Source organism: Furipterus horrens, unplaced genomic scaffold (genome assembly GCF_987537825.1).
Source record: "Furipterus horrens unplaced genomic scaffold, mFurHor1.1.pri manual_scaffold_9, whole genome shotgun sequence".
Lineage (NCBI taxonomy): Eukaryota > Metazoa > Chordata > Mammalia > Chiroptera > Furipteridae > Furipterus > Furipterus horrens.
In genome coordinates this window covers 87,741,979-87,762,904 of record NW_028327179.1, presented here as the reverse complement: position 1 = coordinate 87,762,904, position 20,926 = coordinate 87,741,979, and the positions used below count along the sequence as shown (strand labels likewise).

At 34.0% G+C, this 20,926-nt stretch overlaps 1 protein-coding gene and 1 pseudogene across 2 annotated transcripts in view; both read right to left on the bottom strand.

Moving 5' to 3' along the window:
- The window catches only part of MKLN1 (muskelin 1), a 158,115-nt gene that overhangs the window by 60,390 nt on the left and 76,799 nt on the right, over window positions 1-20,926 (bottom strand). Inside the window, exons 7-9 of the mRNA XM_090287526.1 lie at window positions 13,915-13,992; window positions 11,810-11,875; window positions 1,704-1,816 (exon numbers count right to left, since the gene is read on the bottom strand). Coding sequence (XP_090143652.1) covers window positions 1,704-1,816; window positions 11,810-11,875; window positions 13,915-13,992 — 257 coding nt within the window. The remainder of the gene's footprint in view (window positions 1-1,703; window positions 1,817-11,809; window positions 11,876-13,914; window positions 13,993-20,926) is intronic.
- LOC150002141 (cyclin-G2 pseudogene) lies at window positions 13,933-18,463 on the bottom strand (annotated as a pseudogene). Its single transcript, XR_016513141.1, has 2 exons — window positions 17,327-18,463; window positions 13,933-13,992 (listed from the first exon to the last, which is right to left on the bottom strand). The product of XR_016513141.1 is annotated as a cyclin-G2 pseudogene (transcript).

The window sequence follows — 20,926 nt, the reverse complement described above, 5'->3', positions numbered from 1 at the left end:
AAAAGGAACTAAGGTAGATAAATTGCTTAATCATTCTGATTACTGTTGCTGTAGACTTCCCTTTGATATTGCCCTCACCATATAGTGACTCTGGACTTGGTCACATGACTTCTTTTGGCCAGTGGGACAAAAACAAATATGGTGGTATGCTCATGTCCACTTCATCCCCCTTGCGCCCTGCCCCTGACATGAGAACAAATCCCAGCGAGCCAACAGGAAGGTGCGGAATTTTGCAGAACAGAGCCGAGTAGTCCCAGCTGAAGCTATACTGCTCTAGCTGACAGCCAGCTGACTCCTGATATATGAGTGAGCCCAGCCGAAACCAAAAGAATGACCCAGTCAGTCTGTCGACTTCGAGTAAAATAAATGCTTATTATGCCACTGAAGTTTTATAAAGGTCTGAATGAAATAAAATACAGATAACTGAAATGTATGGAAGCTAAACATAGGGTTTGAGCAGGTGTCACATGGCCAGATATTTTTTCCTAAAGACTGTACTAATAAATGGGAAATAGACCTGAGGATCAGCAAGAGGCAAAAATGTTTAAGAAAGAAATAATAAAGCTGGAATTAATGCCAAAAAGACAGGAAAAGACAGGTGAAATGCAATACTGGAACTTATGCACTTAGGAGATACACTCTATTAATAAGAGGAAGAATTTCAGGAAAATCCTAGACTTATTGCAAGAATAATTACAGATGTAATCAACCTACACTTAAAATAGTTTTAAGAGAAAAAAGTTAGGTAATTTTTTTAGGTGTCTTTATTTTTGCTAAGGATAGAAGTAATCACTTCAGAAAATGGTACTTTAATACTGAAAGACCAAGGCCATTTTTCATTCTTTTACAAGGATAATAGATATCATAATTGTAAGATACTTTTGGAAAGATAAGAATGATTAATCAATGGAACACATGAGCAAGCAAGAATTTGCTTAAATTTCCTGGCATTAAAGACACAGCACCGGATCTTTTTGAAAAGGCCTTCCTAGATTAAATTAGGTCTTTTTCTCCCACTTTTCGTTTGCAGCTCCTACTGTTTCATTAACAGTTTATTTTTAACCTTGTAATGTGAAACATCTTAAATAAAGGGTACAATAAAAGTTCTATAAAGATTTGGGGGGAAAAAACTGAATTTTTGCTTTATACCAGTGTATAACTATGCACTTATTTCATTCAAAGCAATAAATCCAAGCCATCTTATTCACTATGGTAATGCTTTATGGATACATGTATCAACAGATAGACACAATACATACATATCATTTTAGTTAAAAATAAAATATATGTCATTCATAAAACTGATATTTAGTCACATAGTGAGGGGCCAAAATAGTGAGATAATGAAGACATCCAAAGGCCAATTTTCCAGAGGAACTCAGAATAAGATGAATGTTTGAAATACGAGTAGAGGTGGCAGGAACAGGAAAAAAGATAGTTCACAGTTACATTTCTAGGCCAAAGTAGTAAAAACTAAATGATATTTGATACCCATTTCTATTTATCTCTGTAAGATAGATTTGGTTATGTACAAACAGGTATAGAAGCTGGAACACAAAAGTACTTACGCCAAACTTGTTCACCACAAATTCTTCTGCTACCACTGCTGATAAGACATTAGAAAAGAATACAAATCACCCAGAAAAAGAAGCGTACACCCACACCCCTAATGCAATACAGATGGATGAAAATTGAGAACTTGCCTCTTTCTCGGTGTCTCTAGAGATGCATGTCCACTGGTTGTCCTTAACACTGTATGCCCAGAAGTCCGCAAGATCTTGTGTTCCATCCCAGCCACCAAACAAATAAACGGTCTCTATGAAAATTAGAAAAATATGTGTAAAAAGATAAAGACAAAATATAAGTCTAAGCACTCAGCCCTATCCAGTTGTCTCTAAGATCATTAAAGAATGTGCATCTAAATAAACTTAAACAAATTTTAACTGGTAACATTCCAAAATATTTCTAGACTAGTATTTCCTAAACAGGAGTATATGGAAAGGCTGCTGCAGAACCAGTACTTTGAGAGCTTTATAAAAATATAGCTAACGAGGAAGCAGTCCCTAGGTTCTGATTCCATAGGTCTTCAGTAGGTAAAAGAGTTTGTCTGTATTTTTAAAGTATCCAGGGTGAAGCTGATGTGTAGCCAGTTTAGGAGTTTCTGTATTAGGCCACAAAAAATTTACATTTACTATATTAATAATGCAGCTTCAGACTGCAAAAAGAAAAAGAAAACCCAGAGAAATAGTGTAAAATATAAAGACAAATAGCTATTTCTTCTTTAAAAATTTATTTATTTATTAGAGAGAGGAGAAGGAAGGAGGAAGAAAGAGAGGGACAGAAACACCGATGTGTGAGAGAAACATTGATGTGCGGTTGCTTCCTGCACACTCCCAACTGGGGACCTGGCCCGAAACCCAGGCATGTGACCCTTTTGGTTTGCATGACAATGCCCCACCCACTAAGCCACACCAGTCGCGGCAAGACATCTAGCTATTTCTGGGGGGAAAAAATTACATTAAAATGTTTTTCTTTCTAATGCAATACCAAAAACAGTGATTGGCTGGCAGTTGAAGTTAGATATCTTAAAAATATAGTAATCCACATGGCCTCGGTATTCCCATGGAAACTGGGGGCGAGGGGATTTTTTCCATATATAGTGGTAGATTTAACTCCTCATAATCACCCTTTAGATCACTGTTATCTTGAGAATCTGGTGTCTTCTCACTGAATTATCTATTATACCTTTGGACTTTACTGCTGTGACAAAACTGATTTCTTGCTTAGTGAATGGTGAAACTCTTTACATGTAACAACGTGTACCATCCCATTCTTCCTTATACAGTAAGAGTGACTTTCCTTTCTTTAAAAAGTTCTCCCTTTTGTAAATAAATGTCTTATGCCTACTGGTGATATAAGCCCAGCAATTTTTTATAAAGTTAATTAAGACATTACAGGAAAACTGTAAAGCCATCAACTCTCTAACTGACCTGCCCTCGTCCTATATCTGAAGGGACTGCCATCTAGGCTACGTCCGACCATGGAGGTTTACCTACAACTCAAAGTGCACTTGGAAACACTGTAACACCATTTAAGAAAATTCTTGTCATTCGTAGAGTTGGGCTGTCTTCTAAGAGATTTTTGTCATATTGTCTTATAATTTCAAACTTGAAGTGAATTTTCTAAGCAAAACGTCCCATTCTATGCCCTAAGAATCTTGGGAAATCAAAACAATACTTCTGGACAAGAAGAGATCACTGGAGCAGCACTGAGTTCTGGCGCTAATTCAGTAACAGTGTAGTGAAGTTCTTCAGGTATCAGCTACAGGAAAACATTCTGAAAGCTGTCAAGTATGATCAGAATGTCTACCTTTAAAATGCACAGAAATAAGAAATACTTTGTAGTTATTACTACAGATATAATAAAAACAGTATTTTTGTGCCTGATTCCATGTCTAACTCAGTACCTAGAATACTTTTGACTCTGTACAAATGCGAACTAATGACAATTAAACTTAAAAAGTCATATCTCAGAACTGCAAAATAAGCCATTAACATCAGTTAAGTAACATTCTGTTTTCCAAATGGCACACAGTAATGAGTGCCCAGATATGCAGAATTTTACAGGAAAAAAATTAAAGAATTTTCATCTGGCTTAAAAATTATTTGCCAAGGCCTCACTACAAAGGCCGTTAACCCTGTTAAATTCTAAAGCCTGGAGAGAGAGGGGGTATGTCACTAAAATAGCAGTAGCAACTGACCTTTTGTTTTATAGTGTTTCTGGGCACCCTCTGGATAAGGTTACCCTGGTTCATTAACTTTAATAACCCTTCCTCTTGGGTTCTGGGTTCTCAATGTTCTTTTTGAAAAGCAAGTCTCTTTGTGCACATAAATTCTCACAGCAAAGAAAACCCACATTTCCACAACAGACTCATTGATAGCTGAGCAAAATAAAATCTGGCACAGAGCAAGCATCTCAATGGAATGAATCCAACATGTCATTCTTGTCTATGAATACCCTGCGGTCCCAGTTGAAGTTTAATAGTAAAATTGAATAATCAGTCAGAAAGAGGACCTTTTGACATACCTGAATGAAGTGCATAACAAAATTTTAATTAAATCATCTAATTATTTAAGTTAAATCATTCAGACATGAAATATTTTCTAGAAACAAATACCAAGCAGAAGTATTATTGAATGCATAAATAATACAAAAAACTTTTAAAGAGTATAGAAATAATTGGAGAGAACTGCAGTGAAAAGTTACAAAAGTAGAAAAAAGAAAACATTATCTGAAAGAGAGTAGTATGAAGTTTGGTTTACTGAATGTCCATTCTCATGTTTAAAGGTTATATAACTATTCATGTACATCCCTGGGGCAGTATAATCCTCCTCAAGCAGCAGCCGTCTCTCTGTTTTTTTCTTAAAGGAGAACAGGCTATAGAGGTCATCCATTTCTCCCAACATTCAGAGGAATGTTCAGTCAATATGTTTTGAGTACTAATCTGAATTGGCAAGGCACTTTAGAGAATTAAAAAAAAAAAAAAAAGACATAGTCCCTATCCTCAAGAAGCTTACAGTCAAGTCAAGAGTATAAAACAAGTACATAAATCACTATGACTGCAGGGTAGCTAAGTGCCATAAGAAAGGTAAAAAGCACCACCAGGCTTCAAATGACGGAGGAAAATACACCTGGTTGAGGGGACTCGGGAAAGGCTTCAAGGTAACAGTGGTATTTGCACCACAAGGTGGCTTGTTGGCAAAATAGGGGACAAAGAACAGGGGGTTTCAACAGAGTAAAAAATAAAGGTACAGAGACAGAAAAACACAGAAAGTGTAAAAGACATGGACTCTAAAGTCAGACAGATCTCAGGAAGAATTGCAGCTCTATCACCACAGCTGTGTGATCACCACAAAGTTCCTTAACCACTGGTTTCCTCATCTCTAAAATGACACAGTTTTTATCTCATAAAGCAACTGTGAAAATTGAATAATCATACGAAGTGGTAAAAACTGTGTAATTAGTAAACGCACTGTTCAATTTAAAAGAAGAATACAAAAAGTAGCGAGTAAAGATGAGGTTAAAAAGACAGATCGTGGCCACTGCATAAAAGGGGTTAAATGACAACACAGAGGCTAAGAACTGGACGAGCCACAGATGTCTGGAGTACAGAGTAGCTGCAGAAAATCTTAGGCAGAGACGTAGCATGGTCACATCCCGACTCTGCAGCACAAGAGACTGACTGAAAAGAAGGAGCCAATGAGAGAAAGGAACTGGAAGTAAAGTAACCAATAATATCCTATGTTCAAAATGTTAAATCAATTTCATTCTAAGAGACTATAATTAAATCAATATTCAACCAATCAATAAATCTCTCATAATTCAGGCCACAAAAACTAAAATTCAACCATATTCTTTGGTACAGGTTTTCTTGGTACCAGTACTGAATAAACCGTACAGCTACCAAGTACCAGTAGTACTAATCTACATATCTTATGTACACTAAAAATAAGGCAGAAATATTAGCACAGCAATGTTTTTTCACAAAGAGGTAGGCTTTTTACTTTAAGAGCCCAAATGCAGTATCTATCCAACTCTGATTTTTAGGGGTAAATATGACTGCGCTGATTGCATTATTCTCCACAAGATGGCGCACTATTTTTGTAATTAATTTGATTTCCCCGCTTTGAAATAGTAGAGAATGTATATACTATGCCCTGACAGTGTGGGCTCAACCTCAGATAAAATTCATGTGTCAAAAAGAAGAGGCAGGAGAAGGGTTAACAGGTTAGTGAAGGAGGTTAACTTAATTATTAGTTTAATACAGACACTAAGAGAAAAATAAAATGAAAAATGTTTTAAGAAATACAAATTTACGTTCAAGTTAAAAACAAAACCCTGTTATAATATTTAGTTTAAGATGTAGTTAGGAAGACCTTAAGTGGACATGAGAATTTTTGAAGAGAGGAATAAATTATAAGGGGAAAGATGTTTTATATGCTTTAGCCATTTCCTTGAACTCTCATAACCCAGCAGATTATCATCTGGATTCACCCACCTCCCTTTTAAAATAAAGCTATGTTCTCACATAAAGCTATGATTAAAAAACTATCTAGACATGAATCTTTTCAGTAAATTCAGCGTATAGTTGCTTTCCCTGCTAAAAGGCGGTATTTTCTGCCTATGACAATATACTTTGTATTCAGAATTCCTTTGTGACAACTGTATGAAAGAAAAAGACTCATGCCTTGTGTAGCTAGAGAAATATAGCCATATAAATAAATTAGTGAATAACAACCAGCACCCATGTTTACCTACTTCCTTCAGAGGTTTCTTTAAGGAATATAATGAAAACCAATTACATGGCATCATGCGTAAAACAAAAAACAAAACAAAACAAAGCACCACTTGCATAGAATTGGTAGAAAATAGTCAAAGGTACAGGCTTCCGTGGAATAGCTCCTTCCAGTAACAAGCATCATGCCCTCAAACTTCTTTTGTAGATACCAAATGCTACTGGGGTTTTTGCCTAAGTCCTACCACCTATTCTGATTACGAGGAGAAAAGGCTAGCTTTGTAGGTTCTCAAAATTCAGTGAGAGTTGCATAACAAAGAGCTGCTTGGCAGAATGAATGTTTAAATTTTCATCTGACCAGACTGGCACAAAGGAACAAAATGGACATGTCTTTTCTCTCTTTCTATTCGCCTTATTTCCCCCAGCATTGAAACCCAATTCAGAGTTGAAGAATTTAGGTAGAGAGGTGTCAGGTACAAGGATTATAATCAATAAAAATGACATATACATCCAGTAGAACAAAACACTACATTTCTTCTCTAACATGGTATGAATGATAGAATTCACTTAAAATGAAAGAACAGTTTAAAAATTAAATAGCAACATTTATGTCATCATATATTTTCTGAAATGATCACTATTCTTAGAGCTGTGGCGAATGTAAAAATCTGTAAACTAAAAAAGGAAAAGAAAATTTAGGTATTATTAAGCTTTTAATATTTAAGAAAACAAGACTCATGAAACACTGGGAAGCAATAACTGCTCTGAAATACAAACTGCTTTAAAAAGAAGTAATGAACTTTATGAAGTTTTACTCTAGTAAAGGTGCCCTTAACTTTTTGAGTTTACAGTCCCCTTAATGATCTGAATTCATGGATTCTCTTCCCAGAAAAATGTACAAATTTTTGTATATAAATTGAACAGATTAAGAATCCTCGCTCTGGAAAACTTCAAAATGCATACATATACTTAAAGTAACCATGAGGCTTCTCAAAACTCTATTTTACTATGTCATGAAGATAAAACTTCCAGGTTCTCCAAACTCTACTTGGGGAAAGATCATTCTTTATTACTAAACCTACTTACTCCTTTATCAACAAAATTCTTCAGTGGGTCTTTAACATTTTTTCCCTAAAAATCATACAAGTATACTTATGACTTCCCTTCCTTTCTAAAATTAGGACAATATGCATATAAAAGTCAAAACAAATATACCAAAAGCATATTGGGTAAGTTATTCTTTTTCCATCACATGACTTCTTCAATTTGCTTTAAATCATTTTTCAAATTTTCAAATTTAAAAATATTTCCACTGTGAGATTTTGTCAAAAACAACAGAATCAGTATATACTGTGTATTGTTACATATAAAAATATATAAATACATACTTTATATATAAAATGCATTATTTCTTTTAACTTTCACTACAACTTAATTTATTATTCCCATTTTTATCATTATTATAAAGATTCATTCAACATCAAATAAAAAGATAGTAGTGAAGTCAGGAGGATTGAAACCCAGGTTTGTCTAATGCACACACACACACGCACACAGCGCCCACAAACTCAACCTCGGTTGTTACATCAATAAGACACTGGAACAGAAAAGGTTCTTTCAAAGATTTATAAAAAATATAATCTCTTTGAAGATGATTAAGAGCAACCTGATTAAGAGCGTGCACTGGTACCTACCTGATGAAATAAATACTTGAAGTATATGAAAGTACCTTGGTAAATCCTGCTAGTAATAGTATTATAATAGAAATACGAGATTTCTAGAAAAAAAAAAATCCAAGTATATCCCAGATTCTGCTCTTGTACCCAAATTATATTCAGAAAGCATTAAATGTTATCCTAAAGAATGCAAAGCTCTATAAACTTTTAATTTTTCCACCTAGATCCCAAATAACAATAACTACAGCTTTAAGAAAGTATAATCTGTATACTAACGTAAAACTAGCAAGTTCTCCTTACTATATTGCAAAGAATAGTTCCTTTTATAATCAGTTCTCCTCAGCATTTTACCTTGTACTCTAAAGTACCTTCCCAAGTAAATACAATTCCTTCCTAAAAGGAATGCTGGTGAATATTTTCTGCAACTTATATTAATCCTAAAAATTTTTGTACTACATTTTAAAGTAGAAAACGTAAAACCACTCATAACTACCACCCAAACGTAACAAATGTCAATACTTCAGTGTGTGTCCTTCTCGTTTTCCCCTCAATAATCAACAATAAATTTAAAAAGAATCATCACATCTACACCAATTCCCATTTCAAGATATCAGAATGAAGATGAGAGGTCTGAAGTAGCATCTTCTTTGAAACATTGTTGAAACATTTTTAAAAAGGCAAAGGAAGAATTCCACACCATTCTTATTACTCACACAAAGAATCACTTGCTTGGTTAATCCTTTCAACCCCGATGTTCATGCATAGTTAATACTATTTCCACACTATTAGCAGTAATTATAACATACTGACATCAAGCCTATTTGAGTTTTGGGTAACTTTATATTAATTGACCACCTATGATTATTTAGTTATACTAGATTTTAAGTTAAAGGCTAAAATTCTAGTTTAATCATCACCCATGGGCCTAAATAAAGCTTGATTCAACATTCAGTTATATTTTTAGAAAGGACTGAAACAGATACAAAATGGTCCTAAATAAAAATACCTCTTCTATGGTAGAAATATTTGCTTAAAAATATATTTTCCAAGTATTTCTATTACTCTTTATAAACTAATGCTAATACTAGAAGTACAGATACAGGTCAATTATTCTTAGTAGACTTTGTTACCTTATAATAAATCCTCAGAAAATATCAAAGAGATTCTTCTTTCAAACATCCCATCTAGAGTAATATCCATAATTATAAAAGTTATTCTTGATATGCTTTCTTATAATTATTGCTACTAAAGCAAATGAGGTAAATACTCAAACAACTCTTTCCCTGAGATATTTTTTAAAGGGAGGGAAGGAGTTAAGGACATTGACCACAGGGTTTGCTGAAATCCTACCCTTAATGCATAAAAAAAAAAGACACTAGAGAAAAATATTTGGACCTTGATCACTGTACTGTAATTATTTCACTTCAAGAATCTCTGACCCAAATAATTAGTTTTTAATCTTTGTGATTTGTTCATACTAAGTTCTGTTGTGACACAATTATCATTTGAATCTTTTTATTTTCTATTTTCAAAACTCATGGGTTATAGATAAGAGGAAAATGTTCTCTTTTCTTACACATGTACTTTACCAACTGCATAATAATCAATACAGTAAGTACTATAAAAATTCAACCTCTTCCCTGAAAAGGTGAGGTTTAATTATTAAAGTAAAGCACATTACTTTCACATTTTAAAAAAGCAGCATTTTGTTAAGGAAATTAAAGGAGCGTTTTCAAATAAACACCCTTCTTCAGTATATTACTGTCATACTTAAAAAAAACAAAAGAGATGAATAATATTTTCAGTTATGACTGAGAAATAAAAAAAGGCATTATTACAAATTTCACTGTATGTTCAAGAGGAAAAAAGCTACTGGAGACAATCTGAACAAAATTTCATCTCAATTTTCATCAAGTATTTCACTTTTCTAGATTTAAAAAATCTGTACATAAATCTGATTAATAAATAAGCATATGTATTGGACTCTCAGGTAGAAAACAAGATGCCTGGATGTCTAAGATTCTACAGCTGAGTAAAGCCTACTTCTGTGGGAGGGTAGAGAGGAAAGGCCAAGGCCAGGAAAGCAAATCCCTATGTCTTGAAATGAACTGTTCCAAAAGAGACCCTAATATATACTGCTAAACAAGTTCACAGGTTTATATGTATACTGCTATATGAATTTAGCAGTTAAATTTATCTTTTTAAAATTAATTTTATTGATTGTGCTATTATAGTTGTCCCAATTTTTCCCCCTTTGCCCCTTCCCACCCAGCAACCCCCACACCCTCAAGCAATCCCCACACTATTGTTTATGTCCATGGGTCATACATGTAAGTTCTTTGGCTACTCAATACTATGCTGTACTTTACATTCCCATGGCTACCCATTTGTAATTCTTAATCCCCTCACCTCTTCACCCATTTCCCCACACCCTCCTTCCATACGGTAACCATCAAAATGCTCTCCACATCAGTGATTCTGTCTCTGTTCTTTTTAGTTTGTTTTTTAGATTCAGTTGTTGATAGTTATGTATTTATTGCCATTCTATTGTTCATAGTTTTGATCTCCTTTTTCTTATATAAGTCCCTTTAACGTTTTATATAATAATGGTTTGGTGATGATGAACTCCTTTAATTTTTTCTTGTGTGGGAAGCTCTTTATCCGCCCTTGGATTCTAAATGCTGTCTTTGGTGGGTAGAGCAATCTTGGCTGTAGGTCCCTTCTTTTCATGACTTTGAATATTTCTTGCCAATCCCTTCTAGCCAACAAAGTTTCTTTTGAGAAATCAGCTGACAGTCTTATGGGAACACCCCTGTAGGTAACGAACTGCTTTTCTCTTGCTGCTTTTAAGATTCTCTTTATCTTTAACCTTTGGCATTTTAAATTGATGTTATCTTGGAGTGGGAGGAGTTAATTTTAAATAAAATAATACAATCATCTTGTTATTTACAAAATACTTGTGAAAATATATTAACATCTAGAAGATTACCTACATGAAAATAGTTCTTACACTTAATTATTTTATGATCTACAAAAACAACTTATTTATTCCTGAAACACTATGAGTGAACGTAACACAACAGGTACATTGGAAAACATAAAATATTACTTGCATGAATATTGGCACTCTATGTAGTACAGTTTTCTAAAATCAGATAATAAACTAAAATTAGACTAAATTCTTGGTATTTTTGCTTTTCAAGATGCTAATTTGTAACCTATTATAATTTTAGCATTAACCTCTAAATATAATGGTATTTAAGCTGTCCCAGCCTGTAGAAATCTAAAGAAAATTTTCAATACCTAATAACACAATAAAATTTAAAAGGCAGCAAAAAAGAATAACTAAAATAAATTATTTATAGGCTTGTGAACAGTGTTTAGCAATTAAGGGATCCACCAACACTTAGGCTACCTAATTTAGTAGTCTCTCCCTCTAAAAGTATATCTTAAGTCTGTTTTAATTCCTATAGTATGGCATTAAAATGTAAATGTACTAAAAGTCCAGAAATATAATTAAATTAAATCAATATAATTTGATTTTCACAGTAAACTGTGAAACTCGAATACAAGTAAAATTACACACACACAGCTATAAAGGGCTACACATTATATTTCTTTTAGGTTATCTAATTTAACTTGTGCAACAGCCTCTCCTCTTACGAATCACTGCCTAGTTTAAATTATACCCATGCCTAATGTCTATTTTCTCTGCTACTTGGTTATGGCCAGTAACATTTAACCTGTGTAATGAATGGAGAGTATATTCATATTTCCCTGATATGTTAAAGTGCATATATTTTTTAAAAGTTTGCTTTCCATTGCAAGTATCCCTCACCTGTTTGAACATCAATAACCATCTGATGGCCTCCTCTCATTCCTGGTCGGTTATCTTCTCCATCACCTGAAACAGAAACAGTATTTTCTTGTAAAGAAATAATACAGAACAACTACAAAACCAGAGTAACTTTATTTGTAAGTCTGTAACAAGTGGTAAAAATAACACATACTTATTCTTTCAATATTAAAAATAAGTAAAGAGAGTAAAAAAAATATATGACTAATAGCTATGGTTATAATAATTACTTTGCTCTTTTTACCAACTGCTTTCAGGCTATTAATGCAATTGGAAGCTATTTTCAATGTATTTATGACAAATGCCATAAGCCAGCAAAGACAGAATATTCCACAAAAACCTAAGACAAGATAACTCTAAGCTAATAAAGTGACAAGGTGAAGCTGAAAAACAATTACAGAATTAGGTATCAGGTCTATAATCTGGGCATAGTTTACAAGTAGAATGAGCAGTTTTTAAAATTCAGAAAACTAGCTACTGAAAGCTAAGATGTTATCAAGTTTTATACTCATAATTTTCTTACTGTGTTAACTTTGTGTATTTCAGAAAACAGCTCCCACAAACAGATCACTATTTTATATGAGTACTGACTGAGAACATGTAAGATTTGCTTTCTTCCGATTGTTACTTTCATCAGTGAAACTTAAAACTTCTGTAGGAAAAAACTATTGTTAAATTTATATCTAATCTTACTTGATACCAAATCTTATATAAATGAAGATTTATAACTCTCACATTAATTGAAATATATTGCTTTGGCTAATAACTTTCCTTGTATCAGCTTCCTCCTATGTAAAATAGGGAACATCCAACTTTTCACCAATTTCACAAGGGTACTATGAAAAAGACTAAAATGTCAGTTTTTATTATAAAAAATAAGATGCAAAACTGAAGCTTTTCATTATTAGTATATTCAAGAGTTAATCATTCAAAAGTTCTCTGCAAATTCTTTCTCCTTTCTAACAGTTAGGTTTATATTTTGCAGCTCATTGTCATTCAAGTTTTGTCCTTTTCTTCATTCTTCCCTTGGTTAGTATTGGCACTTGCAAAAATGTATTAAGAAAAATGAATTTATTGTCAGTATGTTTGTATTTAATATATTTAATCTATTAGTTTTCAAATACACTATTACAGTCTGTTTACTACATCTGTTTCTTTGAAGAAAATTACCTCATATATGACTGATAAAATAGGAAAATGTTATTCATGTAACAGAAATTATGGAAACTCACAGCAATTTTCTTTAGTATATTAATATTTTATACTATCAGAAGAAAGCTTTCTCGTGATTAAAGAGAAGCCCTTAGCAACCAATATAAGAACACCAGAGGAAAAAGCTGAAGATCCATAACACTGCCTTCCTTTAATGCAAGTAGCTGCATCAAATAACTGGTACACTTTGAACTTTGCTAACCATCTGGCAGAGCAGTGAGTGAAGAGGAAGTGAAAAAAGTTTCCCCATCTGAAAAAATGGATTAATGAAAAACACTATACCCTGGATCAGACTTTAAGTTATGATTAAAACAACTTTTATTAGAAGCAAATGCATTCAAAGAAAGAAGCATAAGACTCAGAGTTTAAGACTCTGAAACTCATTGTGATGTTCAATATAAACGTCTGCAAAGATTATAACTATACTGATATTACTTATTTATTAGAATTACTACTCTCATTTTTATTAGTACCCCGTTACAAAACTCCATAGCTCTAGAATGGTATGCCTATTTCTACTATTCTCATAAGCCCTGTTAGCTTTAGTGAGCAATTCTGCAGAACTTAAGGTTTTTCAGAAACACGTGTGGCATTATAACACAATGGCCTATAATTTTACAGTGTCTGTATAAAATTAGTTCATGATGGTAATCTATGTAAAACTGTCTAATCTCCTGTTATAACAGTAAAACAAAAAGGTTTAAAAATTTTAATATAATAAACTAAATCTGCCATCTAGTTAAGGAATCTATGTCTTGTTTTAAACATCTGCTTTGCATTAACAGAGCACCGTGAAACTTGAGCTACCACAGAAAAAAATGAAACTGAGATATTACAGCAAAGGCACCCACAACAACCTAGAAAACAGGGCTTACCTTTGGTGCTTTTGGGAATGATTTGACTCCATCGTGGCTTATATTCCTGTTGACTGATATACTGATTGAACAAGCCATCTGCAAATACCAAAAATTGAGAAAGAATTACATTTTAACCAGCTTACATTTTTTTATGACAGCAAAAAGAACAAAAATGTAGAAGCCTACATTAAGGGAAATTACTAGTATGTCATGAATACAATTGTATATTTTCATAAAATGTGTCACTTCAGTTTTCACGCTACCTCAAATATAAAAAGTAAAGTATTAGCTGACACAACCACGTAAAAAATTGTTTTAATGGCAGCTCATATTAAAAACTTACTATGCTTTCCCCATTTTTGTCACTATTATAATTCAAAAAAAACCCCTGGAGCTTTCTTCTAGAGAACGGGCCCCTTGTAGTGCAGGCTTACCCTGCTAGGTGAGTGTTTTAGGCGTTGTTGTGAGAGGCTGCATTTGGCTTCAGTAAATTTTTTTAAAGACTCTTTCAATGTGTTTGCCCATTTCATGATGGGTAATTTATGAGTACACCTGCCCACTCTACACTGAGTTCAGCAGTTTTTGACCAAAAACAACATGACCCTGGTGCCCCACTGCCCCTATTCACCTGGTCTCTCCTTGAGCAATTGTTGTTTCCCTGGATAAAAAAGTCCTCAAAGGGAAACATTTTGCCACTGTGGAATAGGTGAAACAAAAAACAGCAGAAGCACTAAAAGGCATCAAAATCAACAAGTTCAGAAACTATTTTGAGCAGTGGAAAAAAAGTCTGGATAAGTGTACTGCATCAAATGGAGAGTACTTTGAAGGTGACTTAAGCTTAAACATGTAAGAAAACACAATTTTTTAAAAATAAGTTTGTTTTCTTGCATCCCTCTTGTATAAGAAAACTAAAGAAGAAAATGGGAGCTCCAACAACTTTGGTTTAGACCCTTATATCTTCAGGGAAAAGCAAAACTCATTCTTTAAAGCAAAAATGCCATTTTCATAGTTTTCTTTGTGCATAAAACCACATAGAGATAAAAGTACTAATTATAGTAATTAATAAATTTATTGCACGCTTACTAAATGTTAGAATCCATGCTATTTTACTTACCTGATTTAATTCTAAAAACAATCTATGAACTAGGCATTTGCGTCACCATTTTGCAGATGGAGAAATTTATAGCGAAATAAACTTAACTAAAAACACACATATCTCTTAATCAAGAGCACCCATCAATAAATTCTTAAACTACTTCTTAAGAGGATTTGTTACAGTAGTTACTATAATGGTCATGGAGACTGAAATCCCCATATACATCCATTCTACCCCAAATAATTATTAATCCTTAATCCCATGCCACTCACCGAAGATTAATTTAAGAAAGATATGGAATATAATAGTGGCTAATGAAACATGAGGATTTTCTGGGGGTACTTCTAGGAAAGGTTTCCTACTTCTAAATAAACATACACAGAATAAAAATCTACTTCTATTCTTCTATAAATGTTCACATCTGTATGCAATGTACACAAATGCTACAGCCAATCTGTAGAGGTATGAAAATGAAGTCAATGATGACAGAGCAGATAAAGAAACTGGATCAGAGTTGACCAACCATGAAAACTACCTATGGACTTCTTGTTATGTGACATAATAACACTTCCTTACTTTTTAAACTAGGGTTTTCTTTTCTAGGAGCCCAAACAGATAACTTATAAAGTTAACTTTATGCTAAATTCTTTCACTTGACTCTGATTTCATTCTGAGTACTTTTCCTTTTGCTTAGTCACTGAAAGCAAGTACTTCTCTAAAGAATGTATAAGTAAAACTGTCTACTCTTTATTACTTGTATACTCACCTAAGACTCTGTAATATACAGAAATCTCCCTAATCTCTTTTCTAGGTAATTATGTAGCTCAGTTGTAACCACACCCTTCCACTTTCAAGTCTTTTCAGATGGCTTTAATGGAAACTTCCATCTACACTCTCATCTAATTTCTCTTTTTCTTTGCCTTTGGGATTTTTCAAAATGTTTTCATTTTTATTTTTATTTATTGATTTTTTGGGGGGGAGAAAGAAACATCAATTTGCTGTTTCACTTATTTATACATTCATTAGTTGATTTTTGTATATGCCCTGACCTGGGATCACAACGCTCTAACCAACAGAGCTACCTGGCAAGTGCTCAAAATTCTTTATTTTTTGTTGTTTTTACATGATTCATTAATATCTTTATTTTGAGTTGTAATCCATTATTACTTCAAAAAGATCCACTTCAGAAAACATCCAATGGATGCTGACTTACCATAGAATAGTAAGGAATCATGTTTGATATATAATACAGAATACATAATAAATTATACTTATATGTAATTACAAGACTATCATACACAAGATAAAAATTAACAGTATTTTATGTACATTTAAGATTTACATTTTAACATAGTTTATAAAGTTTTAAAAAATTCTCTGTACAAAATTTCAAGTGTACGGAGTTTATACATTCCTATTCTTATGGCTGTACCATCACACAGATGTACTTAAAACTATAACACTACACACAGTTTATTGTTTTTACTTCATATTCAATCTTGGCATCCATATACTAATACCATTATTTTTGAAATTGAAATTACAAAGGAAGTAAAATATAATCATGCAGACTTTTTTAATATACAAAAATAAGAAAATGTGTGACTAGATCAACATTTATAAATTCCATAGTTATCTAGTTCTGTTCAACTTCCTGCATTCCTTTTCATACAGGTGCATGCAGAACTAGCATATTACGGATTGTTTTAATAACATTAAAATAATACTACAGTGTGACAATACTTAGGCAACAAAAATGCAATTATCTAACAATAGTCTGTTGATTATTTCTGCTTTGGCAGAAACCTCAACTAACACATTACATACTAAAATTCACAGAAATAGCAATATTATAATTCCTAAGTCTATAGAGTCTGCATAAACTTAGTCATCATTTTAAAAAACAACTACAAAGAAGGTGTTTGACATTTAAGAGTGTATTCTCTGTTCTGAGAATGGGGGGAGGGGAAAGTTTAAGATAAACCATTAAAGGTTTATCCATTTTCCCTGCTAAGAAAGCACTCCCAATCTGTTTTAAAAGACACCTTTATAAAAGGTTTAAGACTAGCTATACTACTTATCTTTAAAAATTCTTGAAAAGTAATGAATTGAAGGTATCAGCACCTCCTCCCCTCCGCCCCCAAGTTCCTAAAAATCAAAGAGAAAAATCAAGTGCCATTGTGTAAAGTATTATTGTTTGAGAGGCACTAACCCATTTGATGGTTTAGGATTAAATATGAAAATAGGTCAGATTTGATCTGAATAATAATAGAAGGTAGGTATATTCCAGCCTATGCAATTCCTGCCTAGATGGGGGCTGGGCCAGAAACCTACCTACTTCCACCTTTAATGCTTTGAAACCCGTACACACACTTTCAGTTCTGACACAGAACCATTAGATTTCTAAGACAGAAAGCACAGTGTCTGTGCCACCTTGAAGTTGAAAACGAAAGTGCCCTCTTGGTCAGTGGAAGGAGAGCTGCTCTCTTCTTTACAACTCCTATCTTCACGCGAGTCCTCACTTTCGCTTTCATCAAAACAACCTCCTCTTTGTTACTGTCGGCAGCTCAGAACACGATTAGTGGCTGTTGCTGTGCGCCTTGAAACAAACCAAACCAGTTTCTTAAGATTTGGTGTGCAACATTCAGGAGAATATTCGGCTAGGCTTTTAGAAACTAACTCGCTCCAGTAAACGAATTAAGTGTCATTAACCTTGGAATGTTTTTTAACAAGCAGGAGAATTTCCAATAATTCAATGGACTTCCAAATTTCTACTTCCAAAATGGGAAGGCAAAAAAAGCTAATACAGATGGTTTTGCTTCTGAAAAGGTAAATCCGCAGCTGCAAGCTTTCCACCGAGTTTCTAGTTTATCAGGGCTCAGTATTCCTCTCCTTTCTTAGGCAGGACAAAGTACAATAGCATGGTATAACCGCAAAAAGTTTAAGGCAGTAGTAGCTTCCAATTCATAGTGCATTTTTTCTGAAATTATTTTTTCCATCCGTTTTATGTCAGAGGCAACACACTCGCATTGACTACTCCGGATTACACCATGAGTGGATGGAATATTGCATTCTTCTTCAATTATTGTAGCAGCTAGCAAAAAACAACAGATTCCAACGCAAGACAAATGTTTAGGTTTCACCTTCGTAAGAGCCAAGAATCTGTCCAGGACAAAAGTTTCAGTGCAGGGTCCAGAAAAATTGGCTAACCTCCTTAAGTCTTCTACTTTGGCACTTCTCAATCTTGGACACAAAGTGTTATCGTTCCGAGGTAGCCTCGATCAAGCTCAGCCCTTTTTCTCGAGGTTGGAATCTCTGTTCCTTTTCCAGGTAGACGTTCAACAATGCGAAGAGCTGGACGCCTTCACGACTCTGCACCCAAATCTTCATGGTGCCGGAGAGACGCCTCCCCCAGCGCTTGGCGTTGCGGTCCCGAGGCGAATGGGTGCGGCGGGGCGTCCGGACCAGTGTCTGAGCTCCTGCCGCAGCCGCGGAGCCACCTGACCGGCACCCGACCCCTCCCCTCCGCCACCGCCGCAGCGGCCTCGCAGCCTCGGCTTCCTTCCGCTCGCGTGCACACACCCACCTGGGGCGCAGCGACGGCCCCTCAAGCGCGGCCCCTCTGCGGGAACCCCCGCCGCAGCCAAAGCCTCAAAATTCTTGTAAGATAGTTCTAATATTCTTCTCTCCGTTTAAAATTAGAATTCATAAATTAGCACTTATATTTTAATTGTTGAAGTAAGAGGAACAAGTAGGTTCACAACTTATTTTCACGAGTGTTTCTATAATTTACTCCCCATGGGATTTCCTAACAATTCTTGCCCCATTCAGCTTATTTTGACCAATACTTTTCTCCCATTACAAGAGTGGACGTCCAATTCTCAGATAACATGTTGTGGAGCTCCTAATAACAGTGAAGGTAAGATTATAGTAAAAATAGTAATCATAAATTTAGAATTATATGGAAATAAAACTAATTAAATTTCATTCACTTTTGAGAAAGGCACATAAAAGTCAAATACTTCTATTTATAAAACCTTAAACAGAATAGATTTTTAAATGCACATTAATTCTACATCATGGCAATTGAAGAGGAGAGAAGAAGATGAGAATATACAGAAATGAGTAGAAAACTGAGGGAGATAAGCAAATTGCACACGTGAAAAATACAAAGCAAAAATAGAGAAATTTAGAAAAGTAATAAATGTCACATTATTTAAGTAAGATTAACCAATTACTACATTACTTGTCTCCCATACTAACTAGTTATACTAACTAGTACACAACTTTTGATAAGTAAGTTCCTTATCTGAAAAAATGGTGTTTAAGAGTTGGTTAGGAACTGAGGTTTCTTATGAATTCAGGCACAGAATTTCACCACTGTTAGAACCAATGTATTTACTGGAACTATGTATGCCTGGCTGATTCCACCTTGTGTTCATCTTAGAAAAGTCTCTTTCTTTCCCCCTTAAACCTGTGATTATTCTGAAAGAGAAGTCACAACCTCACTGGGGAAAATACTTCTAATACTCCAAAAGGAGTGATCCAGAAACAGCTCTCATCAGGTAAAGAACTCACCCCCTGATTTTAAGTCATTTTGAGCATTGCATTGCAGGTAAAATTCAAGTCTCTAATTGCTTTTTTAACCAATCGTAGCCCCACTCTTACTAACCTGAAAAGTTTACTTTCATGCTGTTTTTCTTCTATCAAACACAATTGTCCTAAGATAACACTGTCAGTAATTTTCAAAGTAAAAAAAAAAGCAAATTCTCAAACATTATAATTTTTGTAAAATAATTTTGTAAATACACATAGACACACAAATGGCAAAAATACAACACCAACAAACATCAAGCCATTAAAAATGATTTTCTTTCACAAGATTTTGGTGATTTTTTAATTTGAGAGTTTCTTCTTTGTACTTTTCTGTTTTTCTAATTTTTTTGCATCAAACACTAAAATGACCAGGAAAAAAAAAGGCACAAAACAACTAGATACGTGGAACTATTTTCTGAACCTTGAGAGAACTTTGTAACATATTGTTATAATCAATATAAGCCAGTTTCACATCTTTTGTTACCCCTGTAATATCTGTTCTTCATAGCTCACTAGACACATCCATGTTTCTACAAGCAGTGCCTGTACACTGACATTAGCTTGTTTTAACAAGGACAGAGAGCCGAACATGTCCAAGGAGTTAAAATCAGGCTTGCAGACGTATTACTTCCAAAATTTAAAATGTTAAGTACTCCAAACATAAAATATTAGAATTATGATGATCTTACTCTAGGTAGATAAAATTAATCTTCTCCTGAATAATGATAGTCAACAGCATAGAATCAGAGATGCTCGGTATATAATAAATGCTGACAACAGAAAAAAGGGCAGGGGTAGAAAACTTTCCTAGCCACATAGTTGCCTTTTCCTTTGAGTCATCTTAACATTACCAAGTTCCTTACATTTATACAATCTACTCACGAAAGTCCTACTGTCAATAAAACATACTGCTAATATATAATGGCACCCTAACAAGTCACACCAGTTCACAGAGTAGTCAAGCAATATTTTTTTTTAAACTGTTTTGATAACTTTAAAATCTGTATTCCTCTTTCCCTAACAAATTCCTTTTGTCTTCACTAGTCTAAAAGTTACACATTCTCTTTGACAGCTCTTATCCTTCTGTGGAGACCATTAGAAAACCTGAAGAAAATTATTTAGATATGGCATTATCAAATCTGGAAATAACTTTAAAAAAGACCTTACCAAAGAAAGAAATGACTTTTATTGAGTATATACTGTGTGGAAGAACCACAAGGTTTACTCACTTACTACTTAAATCTATGTAATGGTCATTATTAATTACTGTAAATATTAGAAAATCAAAGTTCAGATAAGTTAAATAACATGCCCAACAACTAACTCAAAAGAAAAAGG